Source organism: Hypanus sabinus, chromosome 7 (assembly GCF_030144855.1).
Source record: "Hypanus sabinus isolate sHypSab1 chromosome 7, sHypSab1.hap1, whole genome shotgun sequence".
NCBI lineage: Eukaryota > Metazoa > Chordata > Chondrichthyes > Myliobatiformes > Dasyatidae > Hypanus > Hypanus sabinus.
In genome coordinates this window covers 154438099-154463691 of record NC_082712.1, presented here as the reverse complement: position 1 = coordinate 154463691, position 25593 = coordinate 154438099, and the positions used below count along the sequence as shown (strand labels likewise).

Below are 25593 nucleotides of genomic sequence, written 5' to 3'. Positions count from 1 at the left end.
ACAGATTTATAAATGAATAGTTAACTTCAAGACAGATGGAAATAACCTACATGAGGGTTTGATTTCATAGTTGAGCCAGAGTATGTGTAGGAGAGCTGTCCATACCAAGCTGTGAGTCTTGGTTCCTGATAGGGTCCATCTGCAACACATGAAACATTCACTGTTGAAAATGACAATCATGTACTTCTAAATAATTCCTCCATATATATGTTCTGACCTCTGAAAAAGGATACATACAATATCAAGCCAGAAATAACTGGGGGAAGCAGCCACAATTCTCAATAAGTATATAACAAACTACCGTACAGCACAAATATTATGGATGTCTTCATAGGAAAACCTTTTTGTTTGGCTGTGATGTCAACTGGAGATTCTATAAGGCACCTGATGTTGGCCATAAAATCAATCAAGATCCCTTCAAGTAGTATTGAACTATGAAACAAAGAACAGCACTTTTACCAGTTAAAATCTTCATACATAATTTTTTATAAAAACATCAGAATTGGGAACAACATTCAAAAACATGTAATGCCAGCAACCAATACAGCAGAACTCCTCTTTCAAAACATTAAGCCCATGAAGTCTTCTGGAATCTGTCCATGTTTTACATTAAAAGGAGCACTATGGAATGTTTTCTTTAAAAATGCTGGGACCAATTTCTGCACTGTCCTCAGGGAAATCTCCTGGACCTGATGGGTTCCCTGTAGAATTTTACAAATCATTCTCTTCTCTTCTTTCTCCTCAGTTACTTTCAGTATTTTTGGACTCGTTTAATTACGGCAAACTGCCACCCTCTTTCAGTGAGGCATCTATTATTCTTCTTTTAAAAAAGGGCAAAGACCCAACAGAGTGTTCATCATATAGGCTGATCTCTCTGCTCAATGTTGATGTAAAGATCTTAGCTAAAGTTTTGGCTCATAAATTAGAAACCATCATTCCCTCCATTATCTCTGATGACGAAACAGGCTTTATTAAAAACCGTTTCCCTTTTTTTAAACATTCGGCGTTTATTTAGTATCTTATACTCACCTCCAACTGGGATTCCTGAATGTGTTATTTCCCTCGACGTGGAGAAAGCATTTGATCGTATAGAGTGGAACTAGCTTTTTGCAGTTTTAGAAAAATTTGACCTTGGCCAAAGTTTCATCTCTTGGATCCAATTGCTGTACCTGTGTCCTACTGCCTCTGTTTTAACCAATTTTCAGAAATCCCAAGTATTTAATCTCAAACGTGGCACCAGCCAGGGATGCCCCTTAAGTCCCTTTCTCTTTAATTTGGCTATGGAACCTCTGGCGATAGCATTTCGAAACTGCCCTGAATTGACTGGGATTTGGAGAGGGGGTGTTGAGCATAAAGTTTTTCTCTATGCTGATGACTTATTACTCTTTCTCTCAAATCCGTCTACATCCTTACCTCTAATGTTTTCACTTCTTGACCAGTTTAGCCAGATCTCTGGCTATAAACTTAATTTACATAAGAGTGAACTTCTCCCAATTAATAAAGAAGCACAAAAACTAACATTTCATGATCTCCCTTTTAAAGTAGTCCATAATCAATTTACTTATCTTGGAATTACAGTCACAAGGAAGTTTAAAGATCTCTTTCGTGAAAACTTTGCCAACCTTTCATATGCTATAAAACAGAGTCTGGTACAATGGTCACCTCTATCTATGTCTTTGGTAGGTCGTATTAATGTTGTTAAAATGTATGTTCTCCCCAAATTTTTATACCTATTTCAATCTATCCCAATTTTTATTCCTAAATCTTTTTTTGATTCCTTAGACTCTATTATTTTGTCATATCTGTGGCAGAATAAGCGCTCTAGAATTAATAAAATCCATCTCCAAAAATCTAAAAAAGAGGGTGGCATGGCTTTACCTAACTTTCTTTTATATTATTGGGCAGCTAATATACGTTGTGCTACCTTCTGGTCTTTCTTCCATGGCCAACCCGAGTGCCCTAACTGGGTGGTGATGGAGCTGAGCTCCACCAAAGAATTATCTATCACTGCACTTCTTGGCTCTGCACTCCCTAGTAGTCTGCCCAGATCAATAGCGATTCCTCTTGTTAGACACACTTTGCGTATATGGGCTCAGATCAGGAAATGCTATGGTTTCCAGGGGTTTTCCGTTTCCAGCCCTATTGCACATAATCACCTTTTTTTACCTACTACATACGATTCAGCATTCCAGGTTTGGTATAGGAAGGGCATTAGACATTCTGAAGATCTTTTCATTGATAATCGCTTCGCTTCTTTTCAGCAGCTCTCTGTTAAGTTCAATCTGCCCAATGCTCATTTTTTCAGATATCTCCAAATCCGACACTTTGTTGCTCCTTTAATTCCTAACTTCCCTGAAATGCCTGCGAAAAATGCTATGGACCTATTTCTTTCCATGAATCCACTAGGTAAAGGCTTAATATCAATCATCCGAGATAAACTAGCGGCCTTACGATGGGCCCCCATGGATAAAATCAAAATGGCCTGGGAGCAGGATTTAAATATCTCCTTATCTGAGGAGAGCTGGGATTCAGTTCTCAAATCGGTTAACTCAACCTCTCTTTGGGCTCGCCACTGCCTTTTACAGTTTAAGATTGTTCATAGAGCCCATATGTCTAAATCTAAACTATCTCGATTCTACCCTAGCGTTAGTCCGCTCTGTGATAAATGCAAGAGGGGCATGGCCTCTCTCATCCTTATGTACTGGTTCTGTCCTAGCTTGGAGAAATTCTGGAAAGATGTCTTCACTACGTTATCGTGTATTCTGAATCAGCACCTAGAACCAAACCCCTTAAATTGCTCTGTTCGGTTTTTGGGGCAGGACAGATTTATGTCTGGGTCTAACCAAATGCCAAATATTATCCTTTGCCTCTCTTCTGGCTAGACGCTTGATCCTCCTCAGATGGAGAGATGCTGCCCCGCCCACTCATGCTCAATGGCTTAACGACATCATGGCCTGTTTGGACCTCGAAAAAATTCATTATTCAGTTCTCAATTCAGATCTAAAGTTCCATAAGGCCTGGGGACCTTTTATCGAGTACTTTCATAACCTTCCTCTTGACTAGGGTTTTTTTTTTCTCTTCTTTTTCTCTTTTTTTTTGCTTTCAGCTCCTTTTTTTTTCTGGTAGAAGGCATTATTATCCTCTGTTGCTGAGTGTATTCACAGTCTGGGAGCTTGGCTGTCCTGACTTATACTCTCTATATTGTGTTGTGGTTGGTCTGGAGTTGCTGTTGTTTTTTCTTGTGTTGTGGGGCTTGGGGAGGACACTAAGCTTACTTGTCTTTAATTTAGGTGCCTTTTTTTTTGCTAAATTCTCTTCCTTTGTAACATATTGTTATTGTATGCTTAATTTTGCACTGTTTTAATGTTCCTCATTGGGATTTGGGGTTTTTAATTTGTAAAATGTTTTGAAAAACTAATAAAAAAATAAAAAAAAAAATGCTGGGACAACTAAAAATATTCACAAAACATTTCCAGAATGATGAGAACAGCACAAAATCTTAAGCTTGTTTCATAGAACATTGTTACACACATAGGACAACATAACACACACGCATAATAGAACCCTGCTTCAAAACAAAAAAAAGTCAGAAGATAGCTTTATGAAAGAGAGGTTTACACCATTTAACTGGTCAAGATATAGAGCTGATCATACTGATTTCAATGTTATACAGCATTAACTTAATTGAAAGACAGCATGGCCTGATTAAAAGTACATAATTGAAATTGAGGCTAGGTGCAGATTGCAGGAACAAGCAACTCATATGCCATCCTGGTACTTCCCAATCTGTTGCATCACCGTCAAATTCCCCATCTTCTGGTAACTGCATCCATCTGTTTTTCCATAGTCTCTCTCCACCATTTTTGTTTTCCCTTATTCTTCAGGCCTCTCACCCTTCTCTTTCCCCTCCCTGCCCTCATGTCCTGCCACGATCCACAACTTGCTCCTTGTTATTCCCTCCTTACTTCCCTTTATTCCATTGTCGAATGTCCTGCCCTTTCGGATTCCAACTTTTTCAGCCCTCTTATCCACCAATCACCTCTCAGCTTTTCAGATCAGTTCTAATTTCCCCTTCCTCCACCTACCTACCTTCACCTGGATTCACCTATCACCCATCTGCTTGTGCTATCTAAAAGGCTCTTAGATATCTATATCATATTTTCCTCCACTATCATACCTGGCATCAGAACCTGGGCATGCACATGTAAATGTGGAAAACTAGCCCCACACATCTGCTTTGAATTCACCCCCTCTCACTTTAAATGCATGCCTTCTACTATTAAATATTTCAACCCTAGGAAAAAGATACTGCTGTGCACTCTTACTTACGCTCCTCATAAGTATTGAGTTACAGCGCACTACAGCACAGGAAAAGGCCTTTCAGCCATCTAAGTCCATGCTAGTCTTATTTTTTTGCCTAGTCCCATCTACTTCCACCCAGACTATAACCCTCCCGTACGATTCTAATCCATGTACCTATCCAAACTCCTCTTAAATGTTACAGTTGAACACACTTCTATCACTTTTTCTAGCAATTTGATCCCACTTGCTTCACAACTAAGTGAAGTTGCTCCCCCTGATTGTCCCCTTAAATATTTCACCTTTCACCCTAAATCTATGACCTCTAGTTCTCATCCCACCCTACCTGAGATGGACAAAGCGTGCATTAATTTACCCTATCTATCCCCCTCATAACCTTATAAACTTCTATCAGATCTTCCTCCAAGTCTTCACCACTCCAGAGAAAATAACTCAACTCTGCCAAACTCTCCTCATAGAACATGCCCTTTAATGTAGACGACACCCTAGCAAACCTCTTCTGCACCTTCTCCTAAGCCTCCACATTCTTCCTATAACAAAGAAACAAGAATTGAAACTCCAGATATGGTTTAACTAGAGAGTTATAAAACTGCCACATAACATTCAGCATGCATACTTACTTCAAATCTGCAATAAAAGCATACAACTGGCATGAGAGGTATGCAAGATGATGTGACATAGATTGGAAAGCCTTCTCCAGGATGGAAATAGCTAACACGAGGGGGCCTAAGTTTCAGGTATTTGGAGGAAAGTAAAGGGGGCATGTCAGAGGTAGGTTTTTTTTTTACTCGGAGAGTTATGTGCGTGGAATGCGCTGCCAGGAATGGTGGCAGAGATAGATATATTAGGAACAATGAATACACTCTTAGATAGGCAGATGGATGGAAGGAAATGAACAACTTTGTGGGAGGAAAGAATCAGATTGATCTTGTAGGCTAAAGGGTTGGCACATCATGGGCCGAAGGGCCTGTAACATGCTGTGCTGAACTATGTTCTATCACTAAAGAATAGTTTTCAATCAAAAAAGTTGAAATCAAAGATAGGAAGATAAAAAAAAATGTAAAACAATTTTGACCCCTTCCAAGTTCAAAGCAAGATTTATTATCTGAGTATGTACATGTCACCACACAGAACCCAGAGATTCTTTTTCCTGTGGGCATACTTAGCAAATCTATAGAATGGTAACTATAAACAGGATCAACAAACAACAAACTGTGCAAATGCAAATATAAATAAATAACAATAAATAATTAGAGCATAAAATAAGATAGAGTCCTTAAAGTGAGACCTCTGGTTGTGGGAACAGCAGAAATTGAATGAATGCAGTTATCCTCTTTTGTTCAAGAGCCTGATGGTTGAGGGGTAGTAATGGTTCTTGAACCCGATGGTGTCAGTTCTGAGGCACCTGTACCTTCTACCTGATGGAAGCAATGAGAAAAGAGCATAGCCTGGGTGGTGAGGATCTTTGATGATGGATGCTGCTTTTCTAAGGCAGTGTTTCATGTAGATGTGCTTATGGTTGGGAGGGTTTTACCTGTGATGTACTGGGCTGAATCCACTACCTGTTTTTTTAGGATTTTCTGCTCAAAGGCATTGGTGTTCCCATACCAGCTGTAATACAGCCAGTCAGCACACCTTCCACAACACACCTGTAGAAGTCTGCCAAGGTTTTTGATGACATGCTGAATCTCCGTAGACTCCTGAGGAAGTAAAGGCGCTGTCATGCTTTCTTTGCATTTGTATTTATGTGATGGGTCCAGGACAGATCATCTGAGTTAGTGGTACCCAGGAATTTAAAGTTATTGACCCGCTCCACCATTGATCCTCGATGATTACTGGCTCATGGACCTCTTACTTTCTCTCTTCTGAAGTCTTCAATCAGTTCCTTGGTCTTATTGACATTGAGTGAGAGGTTATTGCTATTACACCACTCAGCCAAATTTTCAATTTCCCTTCTGTATGTTGATTTATCATCACCTTTGGTACAGTCTGCAATAGTGGTGTTTTCAGCAAACTTGTATATGTTGTTGGAGCTGTACTCAGCCACACAGTCATAGGTGTAAAGTGAGTAGAGCAGGGGGTTAAGCACACATCCCTGTGGTGCTTCTGTGCTGATACAGATTGTGGAGGAGATGTTTTGCCAATCTAAACTGACTGGGGTCTGGAAGTGAGCAAATCCAGGATCCCATTCACAAAGGGGGTACTGAGGCCCAGGTCTTGGAGTTTATTGATTAGTTTTGAGGGAATGATGGTATTAAATGCTGAGTTATAATTGATAGAGAGCATCCTGGCGTATGCATCTTTGCTGTCCAATTGTTCCAGGGTTGATAGAAGAGCAAATGAGATGACACCTGCTGTAGACCTGTTGCTTTATAGGCATATTGGAGCAGATCCAAGTCACCACTGGGACAAAAGCTGATAAGTTTCGACACCTGCCTCTCAAAACACTTCATCACTACGGATATAAATGCCACTGGGTGACAGTCTTTTAGACAGGTTACCACTCTCTTCTTGGACACCTGCACAATTGAAGACTCCTTGAAGCAGGTGGGTACCACACACTGCCAGAGCGAGAGGTTGCAGATATCCATGAACACACCAGCCAGTTGGTCAGCACAGGTCTTCAGTGCAGCCAGGTACTCCATCTGGACTGGATGCTTTCCTTGGATTCACTCTCTTGAAGACAGCTCGCACGTCATCTTCAGAAACCAAGACCAAAGCATCATTGGGAGACAGGTGGGTGCGCAATGGTTCCACCCTGTTCTAGTGGTCAAAGTGAGCATAGAAGGCACGGAACTCGTCTAGAAATGAAGCTCTGCTGTCCCCTATGTTGCAATATTTAATTTTGTTGGAGGTTATGGCATTCAAACCCTGCCCATCTTTCAAGCATCTTGGATGAGGGTCAATATCTTTCTAACTTTCCTAAATGCATTCAATGTGGTTCAATGGTTACTTACTTCCACTAGGAAGAAAATCCTAAATTCTGGAATTTTACAAAATTAAGATGTGTGAGTACAATATTTCTTCTAAGGATATAATTTGATAGCACATTAGAAAAATGCAACTGAATAAAAAATGCTTTCATGCAAAATTTATTAACCCTTCATGAAGGGTTTCTATATAGATGATTCCCACTGCAATTCCTTACAATAGGCAGAGAGACTCCTGAGACGAAGTAAATAACCAAATCTGGTGAAAAAGAATATGATAAACAAGGAAAAATGAATTCTTCTCCATGTGTGCATGAGGTTGCTTTTTGGGGAAGATCACTACAGATCAGTGGCACTGAGTGACGAGATATGGGTCTACAAACAAGATTATCTATATGTTAGATTACAGTTCTTCATGTTTTGAGTCTTTCTCCAAAAAAGAACAAATGAATAAATCAATTTGAGTTAGACTGTCTCCAAATCAGCACATTGATGTTAAAGCAAATCACTTGCCTCGGAGTGACATAAAAAGTACAATCTTTATTTAAAAGAATTAAAAAGACATTTAACAGCTTCTGTAAGAAGTAATTGAAGTCAAAGGTTATTCTTATTCAACATATGAAATTTAGTAAAGGATTATGTTTGGTGATTGAACTTCAACCATTAAATATGAAGCTAACAGCTAATTTGAAGTGAATTATCCCAAACATGTTCCTACAAATATGTAAGTGGAGACTATATACATACACTCAGTGGCACTTTATTCAGAACCTCCTGTATCTAATAAAACGGCCACTGATGCATGTTCATGGCCTTCTGCTGCTGTAGCCATTCACTTCAAGGTTCAACATGTTAGGTGCTCAGAGGTGCTCTTCTGCACAATGTTGTAAACCATACTTATTTGAGTTACTGTCACCTTCCTGGCAGCTTGAATCAGTTTGGCCATTCTCCTCTGACCTTTCTCATTAATAAGGCATTTTGGCCCACAGAACTGCCACTCACTGCATTTTTTTCTGTTTTTCACATCATTCTCTGAAAACTCTAACACTGAACAGATAAATCTTCAGCACATTACAGGCCCTTCGGCCCACAATGTTGTGCTGACCATGCTAGAAACTGCCTAGAATTTCCCTACCAAATACCTTCATATACCTATCTAAGAGGCTCTTAAAAGACCCTATGGTATCCGCCTCTACCACCTTCACTGGCAGTGCATTCCACGCACCCACCACTCTCTGTGTGAAAAACTTACCCCTGACATCCCCTCGGTACCTAGCTCCAAGCACCTTAAAACTAAGTCCCCTCGAGTTAATCATTTCATTCCTGGGAAAAAGCCTCTGACTATCCACACGATCAGTGCCCCTCATCATCTTATACACCTCTATCAGGTCACCTCTCATCCTCTGTTGGTCCAAGAAGAAAAGGCCAAGATCACTTAACTTATTCTCATAAGGTACGCCCTCCAATCCAGGGAACATCCTTGTAAATCTCCTCTGCACTCTCTCTATAGTATCCACATCCTTCCTGTAGTAAGGTGACCAGAACTGAACACAGTACTCCAAGTTGCAACATTACCTCATGGCTCTTGAACTTAATCCCATGGTTGATGAATGTCAACACAGCATATGCCTTCTTAACAACAACGTCAATCTGCACAGCAGCTTTGAGTATGCTATCGACATAGACCCCAAGATCTTTCAGATCCTCCACACTGCCAAGAGTCTTACATTTATTATATTCTGTCTTCAAATTTGACCTAACAAAATGAACGACTTCACACTTAACAGGACTGAAGTCCATCTGCCACTTCTCAGCCCAGTTCTGCATCCTATCAATGTCCAATTGTAATCTCTGACAACCCTCCAGATTATCCACATCACCCCCAACCTTTGTGTCATCAGCAAACTTACTAAACCACCCTTCTACTTCTTCATCCAGGACATTTATAAAAATCACAAAGAGGAAGGGTCCCAGAACAGATCCCTCTGGAACACACTGGTCACCGACCTCCATGCAGAATATGAACCACCTACAACCACCCTTTGCCTTCTGTGGGCAAGCCAATTCTGGATCCACAAAGCAAGGTCTCCTTGGATCCCATGCCTCCTTACTTTCTGAAGGAACCTTGCATGGGGAACCTCTAGAGACTGCTTTGCATTAAAAAAAACAGAAGACCAAAAGTTTCTGAGATAAACAAATCACCCCATCTAGCACCAAATATTATTCCATGGTCAAAGTCACTGAGATTACATTTCTTCTCCATTTTGATGTTTGGTCAGAACAACAACTGAACTTCTTGACTGCACAATTTTATGCATTGAGTTGCTACCACATGATTGGCTGAGTAGATGTTTCCATTAACAAGCAGGCTTACGTGTTTACCTAATAAAGTGGCCACTGAGTTCAAGTGTAGCTTTAACTTGTGAATGCATATTTTACCAAGTTTTAAAACAAGGATTGTACTGTTCACCATTTGTGTAGCTGTTCCATTAACTTTGACTCAGTAGATCTTGATAATTACCACCTCAATATGCAACCTATGTTTATTAACCAATAAATGCTGAAAATAAGATAAGTGCCCATTAAAAATATTTTGAATAAATCTGTAAAGGTTATTGAATTTGAATCTGAATCTGAACAGTCTAAATTTAATATCTGTCTACAAGTAACATAACACCATTGTATTGAAAAACATACCCAAATTAATTTTTTTTGTTTTTGTATGTATTTTAATACAGCACTTTCTATATGGAACCACCATGGGCTTGAATGCAGGTTTCACTTTTGCTTGTGTTCTTTAAAACTGACAGGAAGTCTTTAACAGCAGCCTGAGATTAGCACTGTTGGCTTTCTTTCCCCAGTGGAGTTACAAGATATCGGTATTGTAAATACTCATTTTGCTTCTGCTAATGCAGTTCAAAAAGTTATTTTAAAATGTCAGCAATTATTTGTAGATTATTTAAATAACTCCTGTAAGTAAACCTTCTATATGACACATTGAGGTAAATTCAAACTGTCAGCTTCCTTCTGTAAACACAGAGACCCAAGAAAAAAACCTTCAGAGATTGCAAGATTCAACAGTGTCTTGAAGCATATATAATATAGGCCAGTATCACATCTGTTGGGATTCTTCGTTATTTAGACAGAAAACTTAATTCATAAGAACACAAGGAAATAGGAGCAAGAACAGCACCCTCAAGCCTGCCTGATGATTCAACATGATCATGGCTAATCTGATATAGATTTTAATATCTCTTCTGTGCCAGTTCCCTAGACCTCAATTCCTCAACATTCAAAAAACTTATCTACCTCCAGTCTAAATACTTTCAGTGATGTGGCTTTCAGGTACAGAATTCCAGAGATACACCATCTAAGCAAGAGGAAATGTTTGCTTACTTCTTAAATTTCTGATCTTTTATCTATATCCATGTCCCCTTTTTCAAGGCTTTCCTACTAGTGCAAATGCATGCAGGGGTAATTTCAAGTTCCTGCATCAGTTATCATATTAAGTCAAAGGGGCAAATCTAGGAGTGGTAGATCTGAGGCTTCACCGGCAATTAATGCCTTCTCTGTCCTTAATAGGCTGTTGTGGAATTTTTGTTCACATGAGCACTGACTTTCTGAAGGCAAGAACATTTGGTAAAGAAAGCAAAATAAAAATAGAAAATGCCGGAAATACTCAGTATGTCAGGTTGCAACTGTGGGAAAAGAAATAGATATAACATTTCAGGTTGTAAACCCTTCATCATACTTCTTCAACCTGAAACATTTACTATATTTCACCTCACAGATGTGGCCTGACCTGTCAAGTACTTCCTGCATTTTCTGCTTTTATCTTAGATTTTCAGCATCTGCAGTTTTGGTAAAGAATAATTTTATTTTCTTGTTGTACTGTGACTGCCAAAAAAAAAGTTTCTTCAGATAGTTTGCAACTTGGAAAGTGACATCAAGTGGCACGATGATGGGAGGGGGCTGAAGATATGAGGTGCCATGTTGCATTTATGACAGGGATAATGAACTCTGCAGTAGCTCATTGAAGTGATAAAAAGTGACAACACGTCATTCACAACATCAAGTGAGTGTTTATTGAATAGCATTAATTGAGATTTGGACCCTGTATTTGCATAGAGAAAAAACCAATGAAACTAAACAAAATCTCTGTTTTTAGTACATCTGAAGCACTAAGATTAAACTTTTCTGTCAAAGATATATTAGAAAACAGCAAAACTATAAGAAAAACAAAACAACCTTGTCCAATGTTAGATTTTTGCTGCCATGGTATTTCCCTATACAGTTGTTCGAACATCCAATCTGCTTCTTTTGACTCAATGAAACCAGGTTTCAGATGCAGTCTGAAGAGAGGAAAAATTAGAAATAAAACAGTGATAATGCTTCACTGAGCAATCTGTAAGAGCTAGTAATTCTTTGCTACATTTATTCAAATATTGATATCCTACAATCTATGATTCAGATTATTCAGGGCCCAAAATATTGATGCAATTACAAAGAAGGCAAGGCACGACGGCAGCTATATTTCATTATGAGTTTGAGGAGATTTGGTATGTCACCAAAGACTCTTGCAAATCTTTACACATGGACAGCATTTTATCTGGTTGCATCACCGTCTAGTATGGAAGACCACTGCATAGGAATGGAAAAAGCTGCAGCCAGCTCCATCATGGGCACTAGCCTCCCCAGCATTTTGAAGATATCTCAAAGGCGATGCCTCAAAAAGATGACATCCATTATTAAGGACTACCATCACCCAGGACATGCCCTCTTCTTATTGCTAACATCAAGAAGGAACAATATTCCCTCTAATTTGTAACAACCACTGTGCGCAAAAATCTTGTGCTGTGCAACTTTTTGACCAGTGATAATAACATGTGTGCACTGAATAAATTCTTCGATAAAAACCGCATAAGTAAGTCAGTTCTAAAATCTGCAGACAAATCATCACAAATTCCGTGTTGTCAACACCTTCTACATCAGACACTGGAAAAGGAAATGTGAGTATGTACTTAACAAGGCAACGAGGTAGAGGGTGAGGAAGGTAGTTTAAATTCCTTTGTACACTAGAAGCATAAGTTATGTGCACGCACACGTTTGGGGGATCATTGAGGAGGAGGTACAGGAACCTGAAGACACAATATCAACATTTTTGGAACAGCTTCTTCCCTACCGCCATTAGATTTCTGAATGGACAATGAACCTATGTATATATTTCTTATTGCAGCTTATAGTTTTTCTTATTATGTATTGTAATGTATTGCTGCCTCAAAATAACATACTTCATGACATATGCCAGTGATACTGATTCTGATTCTGTATTATTAGATTTCTACTCTCTTATATTTATTAATTTATTTCTGGGGTGACTGGGCATCACTGGGAAGGTCTATTGCCCAACTTTAACTGCCCTTAAGAAGATCACTTGCTCGGTCATTCCATTGGATATTTTAAGAATTAAACATATGGTGCAGGTCTGGAGTTACATATTAGGTCAGATCAGCTTCCTCATCTGAAGGACATTAGTGAAATATATGTTATTTTTAAGCAACAATTGGTAAGTTTTTTTATGGTCAAGCGCAAATTTTCTCCTAGATTCCATATTCTAGTGGGATTTAAATAATAGAATATGAATTGTTATTTCAAGCATTTGAATTATTTGTCAGGTAACTTAATTACCCTGTAGCAGAAATGAAGAAAAAAATGCAGTCACCGTGAGAATGCAAACTATGCAGGTGTATATCCACACACACAACTGCATTATACATGTTAAACAACAAAAGCAGCATACAGTAAGCCACACTGAGCAACCTCATAATCACCAGTGCAAATCAAAGGAGGGTAATCCCACCAAAATTAATTGTGAATGATGGTGAACAACTAAACAGCTAACAGGAGGAGTCTCCAAGATCATGCTCATTCTTGATGATGATGATGATGGAATCCAGCTTAAGAGTGCTAAATAGAAGGTTGAAACATTTATTGCCAAACTAGATTTCTTTCTCTTCTTTCAACATGTGCAGCTTTCCCACTTGAAAGAGACTGAATGTGTCTACCCGAAGGTTTTTTAACTGGATTCCACTCAATGACCCTAAACAACTTTCCCTTTTCCTCCTTTTACTTTTCGCAAGTGAGGTAGTTTGATAGTTCCATCAATCATTAGTCATTAGGTGAAAAAACTGGCTGCCTCTCCAGACTTTGTAGATGGATTCGACCTGCACAGTCTCCGCTCCCTAATAGACCGTTATGTTTTCAAACCAGGCAACCCCTCTCAAAGGTTCCCGAGCTCTTCTTAAACCTTGCGCCATTTCCGAGAAGCGCCTGCACGTGATGATCCCCGTGACGAAGCTAGCGCTAACCCAAACGCAGTGACAGCAGCGCTCTTTTCCATGAAACAGACTCTCAAGTTATTTAAAGTTCAACATCTTACCGCAGATTCCCGGGCTGCTCCCGGACTGCCACTGTGATGCTGCGGGGCCCCCCCAATGTCTCCGGGCAGAAGCAGCACTCAGGCAGCAGGTTCCATCCGAGCTATCAGTGGATTCTTGCTATTACTTTTAAATTTTATTTTCTTTTGCCTCTAGATCCCAATACTTTCTAGAAACTCTAGTTTGACTTGGCATTTACAATTACATTCTGTACAAGTACCGAATACTTAATCCAACTCCGCTTCCTCCTGAAAACTCCACTAACACAGAGGAGCAAACCTTCAACTATGTAGATAAAACATGGACCAGACAACTGAATTCTAGATACAAGTTAAGAGCAGCATTTGGTCAAATGTGACATCAAGCCCGGGAAACTCATTAAAGTCAGAAGTGGAGATCAAACCCCTTCATAGAAAAACATAGAAAATAGGTGCAGGAGTAGGCCATTCGGCCCTTCGAGCCTGCACTGCCATGGCTGATGATCCAACTCAGAACCATGTAGCTGCTTTATCTCCATACCCCATGATCCCTTTAGCCCCAAGGGCCATATCCACCTTCCTCTTAAATATAACCAATGAACCGGCCTCAACTGTTTCCTGTGGCAGAGAATTCCACAGATTCACCACTCTCTGTGTGAAGAAGTGTTTCCTCATCTTGGTCCTAAAAGGCTTCCCCTTTATCCTTAAACTATGACCCCCTTGTTCTGGACTTCCCCAACATCGGAGACAATCTTCCTGCATCTAGCTTGTCCAATCCCTTTAGAATTTTATAAGTTTCAATAAGATCCCCCCTCAATCTTCTGAACGGTAGCACCATTGAGCCTTCAGGAGTCGCCCCAAAGTGGGCTCTTCATTGTTAATATTGGTGGATTATCCCCAGAAAATAAAAGAAATGGCTTCAAAACTTGCAAGCAATATTGGAACAGTCTATTTTTAATACCTGTAAAATGATTAATTGCTGTTGATACTTGTTAAACAATGACACGAGCATGTTATTTAGTTATCCAATTTAGCATCTGGTAAGCTATCAGAATAGTGAGTACATCATTAGTATTGTTCAGACTGATGCACTTACGACCAGTCTATTGAAGACTAACAAGCAATCAAGTATTTGTCAAATGTAGCAGAAGAAAGCAGTAATTGGATCTGGATTTAAAGGAAAGACAACAACTGGGCTGCATGAATTCAGGAGGGTATGGAACTGAAGGGGGTGTATCTGGAACGCCAGGTAGTACCGTTGAGCCCTCTGGAGACGTTGTGGGCTTATCAACGAAATATCAAAGAAGGAGGGTGCCCACCTGATGACCCCGATGAGGTACCTACCCTCCTTGTCACCACTCCAAGCCCACTGTCAACACTGAGTGCGCCGACTTATCATAGGGATTGAAACATCAAGTCCTATTAGCTCTACATGGCTTTTTTTTTTCATTCCCTTCTGTGGTTTTTAAAAGGTTCCCAATCCTTTATCTTCCCACGAATTTTTGTGATATTGTATCTTTGACATTCAGTAGTATTATCATCACTAACCCCACTAACAACACCCTAGAGGTCAAGAACAAAGAGTAACTCACATGAAACAGGCACAAGAATATTCTGGCCACGGGGGCAGGTCAGAGGTTGGGTATCCCGTGTTAAATACTTCAACCCATAGAATTCCAGTATCTTCAAAGCGCAAGTCAGGAGTATGATGGAATGCTCACTGCAGCTCCACAAGGTTCCTGGCATTCAGCATTATCCAGGTCTGACAGCCCATTCACCACTCTGAACATTCAATCCCTTCACTATTGTCAAATATTTCTGCAGTGCGTGCCACTCATAAACTACTCTATATAGCACCTCCCAAATCCACAACATCCAGAGATGAAGGCTTCAGAGGCATATCTTCAAATTGTGAAACACCCTCCAATTGGAAATGTATCAGCATTCCTTCATCATCTCAGGGTCTAAATGATGAAATTCCCCTTCTAAGGTTATAGAAATACTTCGCTGAGAAGGACTGCAAATTTGAGGAAGTGGCTCACTGTCACCCTCTTAAATGAATTAGGAATAGGCAAAATAATCTGGCTATGTCATCAATGTCCTGTTCTGAAAAATGAATTAGAACAGAATATTAAATTGCATCTATGTCACCTTTGTTTATTCAGAGCATTCTGCTACAACTACAGAAACACTGAAGAGACTGTTATTTAGAAGTCCCAAAGGAAGAGATACTTTGGTAAAACAATATTGTCTTTTTGGACAAGTTCAGAAAATAATGGTAAACAAAATGACACACACTGGGAAACAGAGATGTAGGTACTAATCATTGCAGTGGAAAATAAAACTACTGCCTGAGCTCATGATAGAGTAGTTCCACTTGTGCATATGAATATCTTGCAATATAAATATCTCAAAGATGCCAAATTGACAGAATATCAATGGCTTTTTTATGCCTGAGCTACGAAGCACCAACGTTCACAATGAACAGTGACTCCTGTTGGCGGTACTTGGAAAGGTTTATGTGCAGAAACACTGGACTCTAAAGTGCAGTCAACAAATCAGTATTTCAATCATAAATTCATTGTTCTAGATTTTTAAGAAGTATAATCAAACCTACATTTTGAATAATTTTATTTTAAAGTTACATGCATAGAACGGGAGAAAAATCTTCATTTCTTACCTGGAAATTCCTGTTGGCCCGCTGCTGATCTCATATAAACCTTCTTTGCTTATGAACAAAGAATAGCACAGTTTAAAAATCTCAGTTTGAATCATGCAAGACTTGTTAAATTCTGTATGGAAAATGAGTAAGTATACTCAAGGTAAACTTTTGTACTAAATTAAAGGGGCATCAAGAGTTATAGCAATCGGGCAGGGAGTTTGAGTTGCGGCCAAAGATCAGTTTAGCTAGAATCTTATTGAATAGCATATCAGGTTTAAGAAGCCTCTCCCATTTCATATGTTTATCACAGTATCTTGAATCAATGTGAGAAAATTACAGTGCAAGACTTTTCCCAATTTAAGAGTGACATTATTTATGTACTTACTCAATGATCCTTTCTTCTGGAATCTTACGCTGAACCTATGATGAAAATGAGTTCCAAAAGAAGAATGAGAGTTCTAGGTATTTGATTTAACTCAAAACAAAGCACTTGAGTAACAAACATATAACACTATGATTAAAAGCATGGAAATTACAATTATCAATTGATAAAATCCTTTTGTTAGCAGGATGTTGCATAATAGATTAGAGGATATAAGAGGCTAGACTTTTATATAGCACTTGTGCAATGTGATTAATATACGAGGGGTGACGGATAAATTCGTGGCCTGAGGTAGAAGGAGATGAGTTATTAACTTAAAACTTTCTGCCTAATCACTCAGAGTTGACCTGCATGTGCATGTAACGAGAGCTGTATAACTCATCTCCTACTTTAGGCCACAAACTTATCAATCACCCATCTGTGGACACTTTCTGGAGGTCCAAGATCCGTATGCTCCACAACCGCTGGACTAAGTGTGTAAATGTAGGAGAGGACTATGTTGAAAAATAAATGTGCTAGGTTTTCTAAAATTAAAAACACGAAGTACACCGCAGATGCTGTGGTCAAATCAAAATGAACAACATGCTGGAGAAACTCAGCAGGTCAGACAGCATCCGTGGAAACGAGCAGTCAACGTTTCGGGCCGAGACCCTTTGTCATGACTGAAGAGGGAGGGGGCAGGGGCCCTATAAAGAAGGTGGGGGGAAGGTGGGAAGGAAAAGGCTGGTAGGTGCCATGTGAAAAACCAGTCAGAGGAAAGATCAAGGGGTGGGGGAGGGGAAGCTGGGAGGGGATAGTCAGAAAAGGTGAAGAAGGAATGTAAGGGGAAAGCATTGAGGTCTATTGACAAGAAAGTAGCGGAGTGCTTTGAGGACTTCTTGATGGGGAATGGAAGTGTATAAGGATTGGACATCCATAGTGAAAATGGAGCGGTCGGGACTAGGGAACTGGAAGTTATTGAAGAGGTGGAGGGCATGGAATGTATCCCAGGTGTAAGTGGGGAGGGACTGAACTATGGGTGGCAAAATGGAGTCCAGGTAAGCAGATACAAGTTCAGTGGGGCAGGAGCAGGCTGAAACTACGGATCTACTGGGACAGTCAGGCTCGTGGATCTTGGGGAGGAGGTAAAACCGAGCAGTATGGGGTGGGGAAATTATGAATTTTTTGGCTGAGGATGGAAGGTCTCTGGAGTTGATAAGGGCAGTGATGCTACAGGAGACAATGGTTTGATGTTTTTTGGTGGGGTCCTGTTCCAGGGTAAGTAAGAGGAGGTGTCAAGAGAGCTGTCGTTTGGCCTCAGTGAGGTAGCGGTCCATCCACCAGACTACTACGGCACCACCTTTGTCTGTGGGTTTGATGGTGAGGTTAGGATTAGTGTGGAGAGAGTGGAAGGCAGTGCGTTCAAACAGAGTGAGGTTGGAACAGGAGAGAGGAATAGTGAGAAAGGAGAGAGGAGGTGACAGTTGGAGATGAAACAATTGAGTGTCACTGAAACATCCACCGTCTCAACTTCACCACTCCTCTCCCCAAAACACTCATAATTCCCATAAGTCCTGTGCAACTCCCTGGTCCACACGTCCCTCCCCCCAGATCTCCCACCTGTTACTTATCCCTGCAAGCATAAGTGCTACACCTGTCCCTACACCTCCTCTCTTACCACCATTCAGGGCCCCAAACAGTCCTTCCAGGTGAGGCAACACTTCATTGTTGAGTCTGCTGGGGTCATCTATTGCATCTGGTGCTCCCAGTGCGGCATCCTCTACATCACCAAGACCCGACACAGATTGGGGGACCGCTTCATCAAGTACCTCTGCCACACCAGAAAGGATCTCCCGGTTGCCACCCACTTCAACTCTGCTTCACATTCCCATTCAGATATGTCCATACATGGACTCCTCTATTGCCATGATGAGGCCAAACTCAGGTTGGAGGAGCAACACCTCATATACCATCCGGGTAGTCTCCAGCCCCTTGGCATGAACATTGAACATTGAATTCTCCAACTTCCGGTAATTCCCTCCCTCTCCCTTCCCCTATCCCAGTTTCACTCTGTCTCCTCTTCCAGCTGCCTATCACCTCTCTTATGATTCTGCCTTCTTCAACTACACAGTGATTTCCCCTTAGATTCCTTCTTCACCTTTTCTGCCTATCCCCTCCCAGCTTCCCCACCCCCAGCCCTTGACCTTTCCCCTGATTGGTTTTTCACATGGCACCTACCAGCCTTCTCCTTCCCACCCTCCACCCCCACCTTCTTTATAGGGCCTCTGCCCCCTCCCTCTTCAGTCCTGACGAAGGGTCTCAGCCCGAAACGTTGACTGTTCATTTCCACGGATGCTGTCCGACCTGCTGAGTTCCTCCAGCATGTTGTTCGTGTTGATTTTCTAAAATTGATCCTTCTACCTTAGGCCACGAACTTAACAATCACCCCTCGTATCTTGAATTGAAAGTTAACTCTATCAGTAAAACGTACTGGGATCATAATGAATCTGCTAACTGTTTTATATGGCATTAGACACATGTCACACCTTGGGATGATTTTGCTAAATTAAAATGTTATGCAAATCTAAGCTATTGTTGTAAACTAATAGAAATAAGATTAAGCTTGTCAAAAAGTGATTAGTCTCAATCTTATTCTGTGTCTGATGAAATATGAATCTTACTGTCCCTTTTCTTTTTGCAAAAGAGATATCTGAATGTTTTAAAAGAATGCAACAAACGCAACAATCACAGACAAGCAGCTATTTTCTGAAACATCTATGTGCAGTTTTATGAAATAAAAATGGCTACACCAAATACCTTCTTGTTATGATAGCTATACTTACACTTAGCAAGTATATTAATACTTTCTTATGATGTGTTTCAATTATCTGTCTCAATTTGGTGACACTCGCAAACTCAGTTTGTGAAACATACCAGAATTGATTGTAGTTCGGCGCCAATCATAAAACACAGGACAATATCATAACAGACAACACAACAGCAACCAACAATTTACAAGACAATAGTGCAAACAGCCTTGAGCAATCAATAATTAGCAGAATGGTCACTTGTGCAAATGTCAACAATCAAACTTAAGTAAATGTGAACATATAAACAGGCTCAGTAATTATCAACAGAATAAGGAAAGCAGGAAAGACCATTTAATGAATGTTTGGGTATAACACTTGAGTTTTGTTGAGAAGCTGCATAACTTTAGAAAAGAAGCTTCAGAGATGAAGTGTAGTCCTGGTGTTGATGGATGTAGCATCTCCCTAATGGCAATTTGATGAAAATGTGGGTGGAGTCAACAGTAAATTTTTCAGCACTTTCCTTCACTCTCGTGATGAACAGGTGATTTAATGTCAGTAGCTGACAGCCAATGACATTCTCCGTTGAATGGACCACTTGCTGCAACCTGGACTTGGAGAGGAAGGAGAACGAGGTGGGAAACCATACAGTGATAGAAGTGGTCACAACATTCTCAATGATGGCTGAGCAAACATTCAACTGGATATGCCCTGAGACGTTAAATTTCCTAAGCTGGTGTAGGAAGAACAATCTCTGCTGGGCTTTCCTAGTGATGAGCGTAATGTGCTTGTCCCACTTCAATGTATTGGCAATGGTCGTCCCCAGGAATCTGAATGACACAGCCTGACACATTTCCAAAGTGCACGGGCAACATGTTAGGGGCTGTCAGCGGAAGTCAATCCTCATTTCCACTATCTTGATAGCATTACACTCCACGTTGTTACGAGCACACTATTGTGCATGATAGTCTACCTCTCTTTGATAGCAGGTCACATCATTATTAGAGACGTGTCATCTGCGAACTTTGGGATTTTAATGGATTTGCCATGGAGGTACAGTTATTTGTGTAAAGTGAGTCCAAAGTTTAAACCATTAAAATAAATAGAACAATGATAGTGGTGTTGAACTTCTAGTACTTTACTTCCCACTTTTACTACCACAATTAACTACCATTTATCTCAAAACGTTTATCATGCTTTGCAGTCCGCTAATGACTGTTTGATCGTATTGTCGTTATAAATAAGCTGTATCTTCCACTCTCTTATGTTCCAAGTAAGACTTACCTCTTTAAAATCCACATTTATCTTTTGTTATTTTTTCTTATTTTTATATGTGTTTTACTATATTTTTTCTCCAAACATTAAAATGCTATGTTCTGAACTTCAGCTTTCAAAATCTCCTGGTACTGTACATCCCTCAGGTGAGATGGTTCCAAAAGATACATAGCATTCAATATTATTTTAAAACAACCTTTGATGGAGTTCAACATTTAATTTTTCCCACCCATGTCATTGCTTAGTGTGGATCCTGAGGAGGCTGATACCAAGTGTTACCATGGAGAGATACCACAGGGAAACAGGTCCTCCAGTCTACCAAAACCACATCAACCGCCCATTTCCACTAATATGACATTCAAGTCAACTCCCCTGGATGCTACCACTCTGCCACACACCACGGTTTTGGGAGGAAACCAGAAAATCAGGAGAAAACTCACATAGTCATAGGGAGAGCTCCACACAGAGTCTGGGTTTGAATCCAAAGTTCAAAGTTAATTTATTATCAAACTCTATATATGTCATCATACACTATCCAGAGATCCATTTTCTTGTGGGCATTCACAGTAAATATAAACAAGCACAATATAATCAATGAAAAAATGGACAAACAACAAATATGCAAATAACAACAAACTGTGCAACTACAATAAATAAATAATATTGAGAATGAGAGTTGTAAAGTGCGTTTGTGGGTTGTGAAGTCAGTTCAGTGTTGTGGTGAGTCAAATTATCCACTCTGGTCCAAGAGCTTGATGGTTCAGTGATATGGGACCTAAGGCTCCTGGACATCCTTCCTGGCAGTCATGCAGCCAGTTAGAATACTCTGCACCATGGATCTACTGCAGTTGTCAAAGTTTTAGATCATTTGCCGAATCTTTGGAAACTTTGAAGAAAGTAGAGATGCTGCTGTGCCATTCTTTCTAATGGCACTTACATTGTGCACCCAGGACAGCTCTTCTGAAATGGGGTGTTGATTCGTACCACCTTTGATTCAGCCAACTGTGGTGTCATCAGTACACTTAAATATGACATTGATGCTCACAGTCATAAGTCTTCACTGTGGAAGACACTAGCAGTATGGTGGAAGCTCCAAGTGTCAGGGCCAGGAAATATGTGAAATTACCATAGCGAGAGAGAAGGTGCTTGGGAAACTGAAAACTCTAAAGGTAGATAAGTCACCTAGACCAGATAGTCTACACCCAGAGTTCTGAAAGAGGTGGTTGAAGTGATTGTGCAGGCATTGCAGAGGCATTAGTAATGATCTTTCAAGAATCACTAGATTCTGAAATAGTTCCATGAGACTGGAAAGTTGCAAATGTCACTCCATCTTCAGGAAGGGAGAGAGGCAGAAGAAAGGAAACCATAAGCTAGTTAGTTTTAGTCTGACCTCAGTGTTGTTGGAGTTAATTATTAAGGATGAGATCTCAGAGCACTTGGAGGCGCGTGATAAAATAGGCAGTAATCAGCATGGTTTCCTCAAGGGAAAATCTTGCCTGACAAATCTATTGGAATTCTTTAAAGAAGTAATAATCAGGATAGACAAAAGAGAATCAGTTGATGTTGTGTACTTGGATTTTCAGAAGAATTTTGACAAGATACCACACATGAAGCTATTTAACAAACTACAAGCCCATGGTACTACAGGAAAGATTCCAGTTTGGATAAAGCAGTGGCTGACTGGCACGATGCAAAGAGTGGGAATAAAGGGAACCTGACTGGCTGCCGGTGACTAGTGGTGTTCCACAGGGGTCTGTGTTGGGACCGATTCTTTTTACATTATATGCCAATGATCTGGATGATGAAATTGATGGCTTTGTTGCAAAGTTTGAAAATGATATGGAGATAGAAGGAGAGGGAGGTAGTTTTGAGGAAACAGAGAGGCTAAAGAAGGACTTCGACAGATTAGGAGAATGGAGGATGGAATACAGTGTCAAGAAGTGTATGGTCATGCACTTTGGTAGAAAAAATGAAAGGGTTGACTATTTTCTAAATGGAAGAAAAATACAAAAAACCGAGGCACAAAGGGACTTGAGAGTCCTTGTGCAGGATTCCCTAAAGGTTAATTAGCAGGTGGAGTCTGTGGTGAGTAAGGCAAATGCAATGTTAGCATTGATTTCAAGAAGACTATCATGTTGAAACTTTATAAAGCACTAGTGAGGCTTCACTTGGGAGTGTTGTGCGCAGGTTTGGGCCCCTTATCTTAGAAAGGAAGTACTGAAACTGGAGAGGGTTCAAAGAAGGTTCATGAAAATTATTTTAGGACTGAATGGCTTGTCATACGAAGAACGTTTGATAACTCAGGGCCTGTATTCACTAGAATTCAGAAGAAATGAAGGGTGACTTCATTGAAACCTACTGACCGGTGAAAGGCCTTAATAGAGTGGATGTGGAGAAAATGCTTCCTATGATGGGAGACTCTCAGACCAGAGGACACAGCCTCAGAATAGAGAGATGTCCTTTTAGAACAGAGATGAGGAGGAAATTCTTTAGCCAGAGAGTGGTGAATCTGTGGAATTCTTTGCCACAGGCAGCTGTGGAGGCCAGGCATTTATGTATATTTAAGGCAAAGGTTGATAGATTCTTGATTGGTCCAGGCATGAAGGGATCCGGGGAGAAGGCAGGAGACTGGGGATGAGAGGAAAATTGAATCAATCATGATGAAATGGTGGAGCAGACTCGATGGGCCAAATGGCCTAATGTTGCTCCTATATCTTGTGGTCTTATAAGTATAAAGTGAGCAGAACAGAGGGCTGAGCACACAGAGTTGTGCACCTGTGCTGATGGTGATTGTGGAGGGGATGATGTCAGAAGGTAGAAATACAGCAAATATAAACACAATTGTGCAGTGATTACTATGATCTGAAGGGCAAAATCATGTATCATTAGCATATACTCCTGCACCTTGCAATGCACCAGTTGATGGCATCTGCTTGCAGATATCTCCTTGCACTGGAGCACCATATCAAAGTGTGTCTTTTCCTGAAGTGATAATCTTCCAGTAATAGTTAATACTAGACAACTGGGTGACCCGTTGGGACACCCTTTGAGAGAAAAGTTGTGCAGTCTGATGTGATGTGCTTTGGAAATTAAATAAGAAAAACTCAGTTTATTAAAGAATACAGACGCGTAGTGAGACAAATATAGCTCCTCCTCATTTAACGAAGGACACTTTTGATGACATTTCAGTCACCCTTCAAGAATACACTAACGCTTTCATTTCTTTTTCCCCAGCTTAAAGTCACATACAGCTGACCATGCTGGAATACCAGTTTCTCCAGATAAATCAACACATTCTCCATGGTTTGGCCTTGTGCCTTATGCATAGTCATATCAAAGCATGTGTGTATCGAGAACTGGCTCTGCTGAAGAGGGACATCTTCCCCTTCTGATAAATTGAGAGTAATTCTTGGGATCATGACAATGTCATTATTGAACACACCGATGTTTATCTTTCCTATGATGAGATTGTCGTGCTGGGAATATCTGCATAGTACAGGGTTCTTGCAAATGGATTGCGAGTGCAAAGATTCATGAATTCCGTTAAAGTGGTTCTTGCCATATCATTATTCAGTTGCACAGCAGCATTATCTCAAAGGAATACTTGATGCTGTTGGGGAGGGTGCACTTGAAGGCGAACAATGGCAGGTTCCCTCTCGTGAATTGGAAATCCAAGTATCGATCAGACAGCTTCAGAGGGCCCAATATATCTGCCTGTCAAATACTGTGTGATTTTGTCTTCTCTATTCACTCCAAAAGTTGCCCAATCACTCCCCTTCATTGTATACTTGATCATGTATTTGATGGACTTGACAGATGAGCATATTTCTACATTTAGATAACAATTGAACAGCTTCAATAATTGGGTTGCCATTCCGAAGTTATGGTTTAACTTTGTCATCCTACTTGATGACCTTCAAATCCTCCCAATTTCACAGACCGTCTCCTATACACAGGATATGAATCATCCCCACACCTTGTATGCTCAATAAATGGTTTCTGTTACCTGTTACTTCATGTACCATTTTGCCAACATGGTGATGTGGCGACCCATTTCCTGGCACATCCGAACCGGCTCACAATTAGATAGCCTACGGGGGTTTGCGAGCACAGAGCTTTGGAGCCTCTGCGCCACGGGGGGCAGGTTGAGAGAGGCTTAAAAGTGAGGCTGAGGATTTCGAATAAAGTTTTTCCTTCGACTGCAGTTACTGACTCCGTGTCGTAATTTTAGCGCTGCGTGTAGCACACCGCTACAATTGGTGACCCCGACGGTCCAAACGATTTTTGGACCAGAAATGACTGACGCCGCCTCTGTTCATGCGGTTTTGTTGAAACTACCGGGTTTCTGGACACAGCGACCGAACCTATGGTTCCAGCAAGCCGAAGCCCAATTCCACGTTCGCCGGATCACCTCAGAAGACACCCGCTACTACTACGTGGTGAGCTGCCTCGACCAGGACACAGCGGCCCAGGTCGCGGAGTTCGTACAGTCGCCCCCGGCAGACGGCAAGTACACGGAATTCAAAGCCCTGCTCCTCAGGACTTTCGGACTCTCACGGCGCGAGCGGGCTGCCCGTTTACTGCACATGGATGGCTTGGGCGACAGACCTCCATCGGCTTTAATGAATGAGATGTTGTCTCTCGCCGACGGACACACACCCTGCCTCATGTTTGAGCAGGCATTCCTGGAGCAGCTGCCCGAGGACATATGCCTGCTGCTGTCCGACTCGGATTTCAGTGACCCCCGGAAGGTGGCAGCCCGGGCAGACTTGCTGTGGAACGTCAAAAAGGTGAGCGGGCGCCCATCGCACAGATCTCCCAGC

The 25593-nt window shown here is 40.8% G+C and overlaps 1 protein-coding gene across 2 annotated transcripts in view; it reads right to left on the bottom strand.

Annotated features, from left to right (window-relative positions):
* Positions 1-25593, bottom strand: part of alkbh3 (alkB homolog 3, alpha-ketoglutarate dependent dioxygenase) — a 75027-nt gene that overhangs the window by 19766 nt on the left and 29668 nt on the right. For both annotated transcript variants that reach the window (XM_059975975.1, XM_059975976.1), the window contains exons 4-7: positions 16713-16747; positions 16346-16393; positions 11499-11602; positions 51-139 (exon numbers count right to left, since the gene is read on the bottom strand). In XM_059975975.1, coding sequence (XP_059831958.1) covers positions 51-139; positions 11499-11602; positions 16346-16393; positions 16713-16747 — 276 coding nt within the window. The remainder of the gene's footprint in view (positions 1-50; positions 140-11498; positions 11603-16345; positions 16394-16712; positions 16748-25593) is intronic.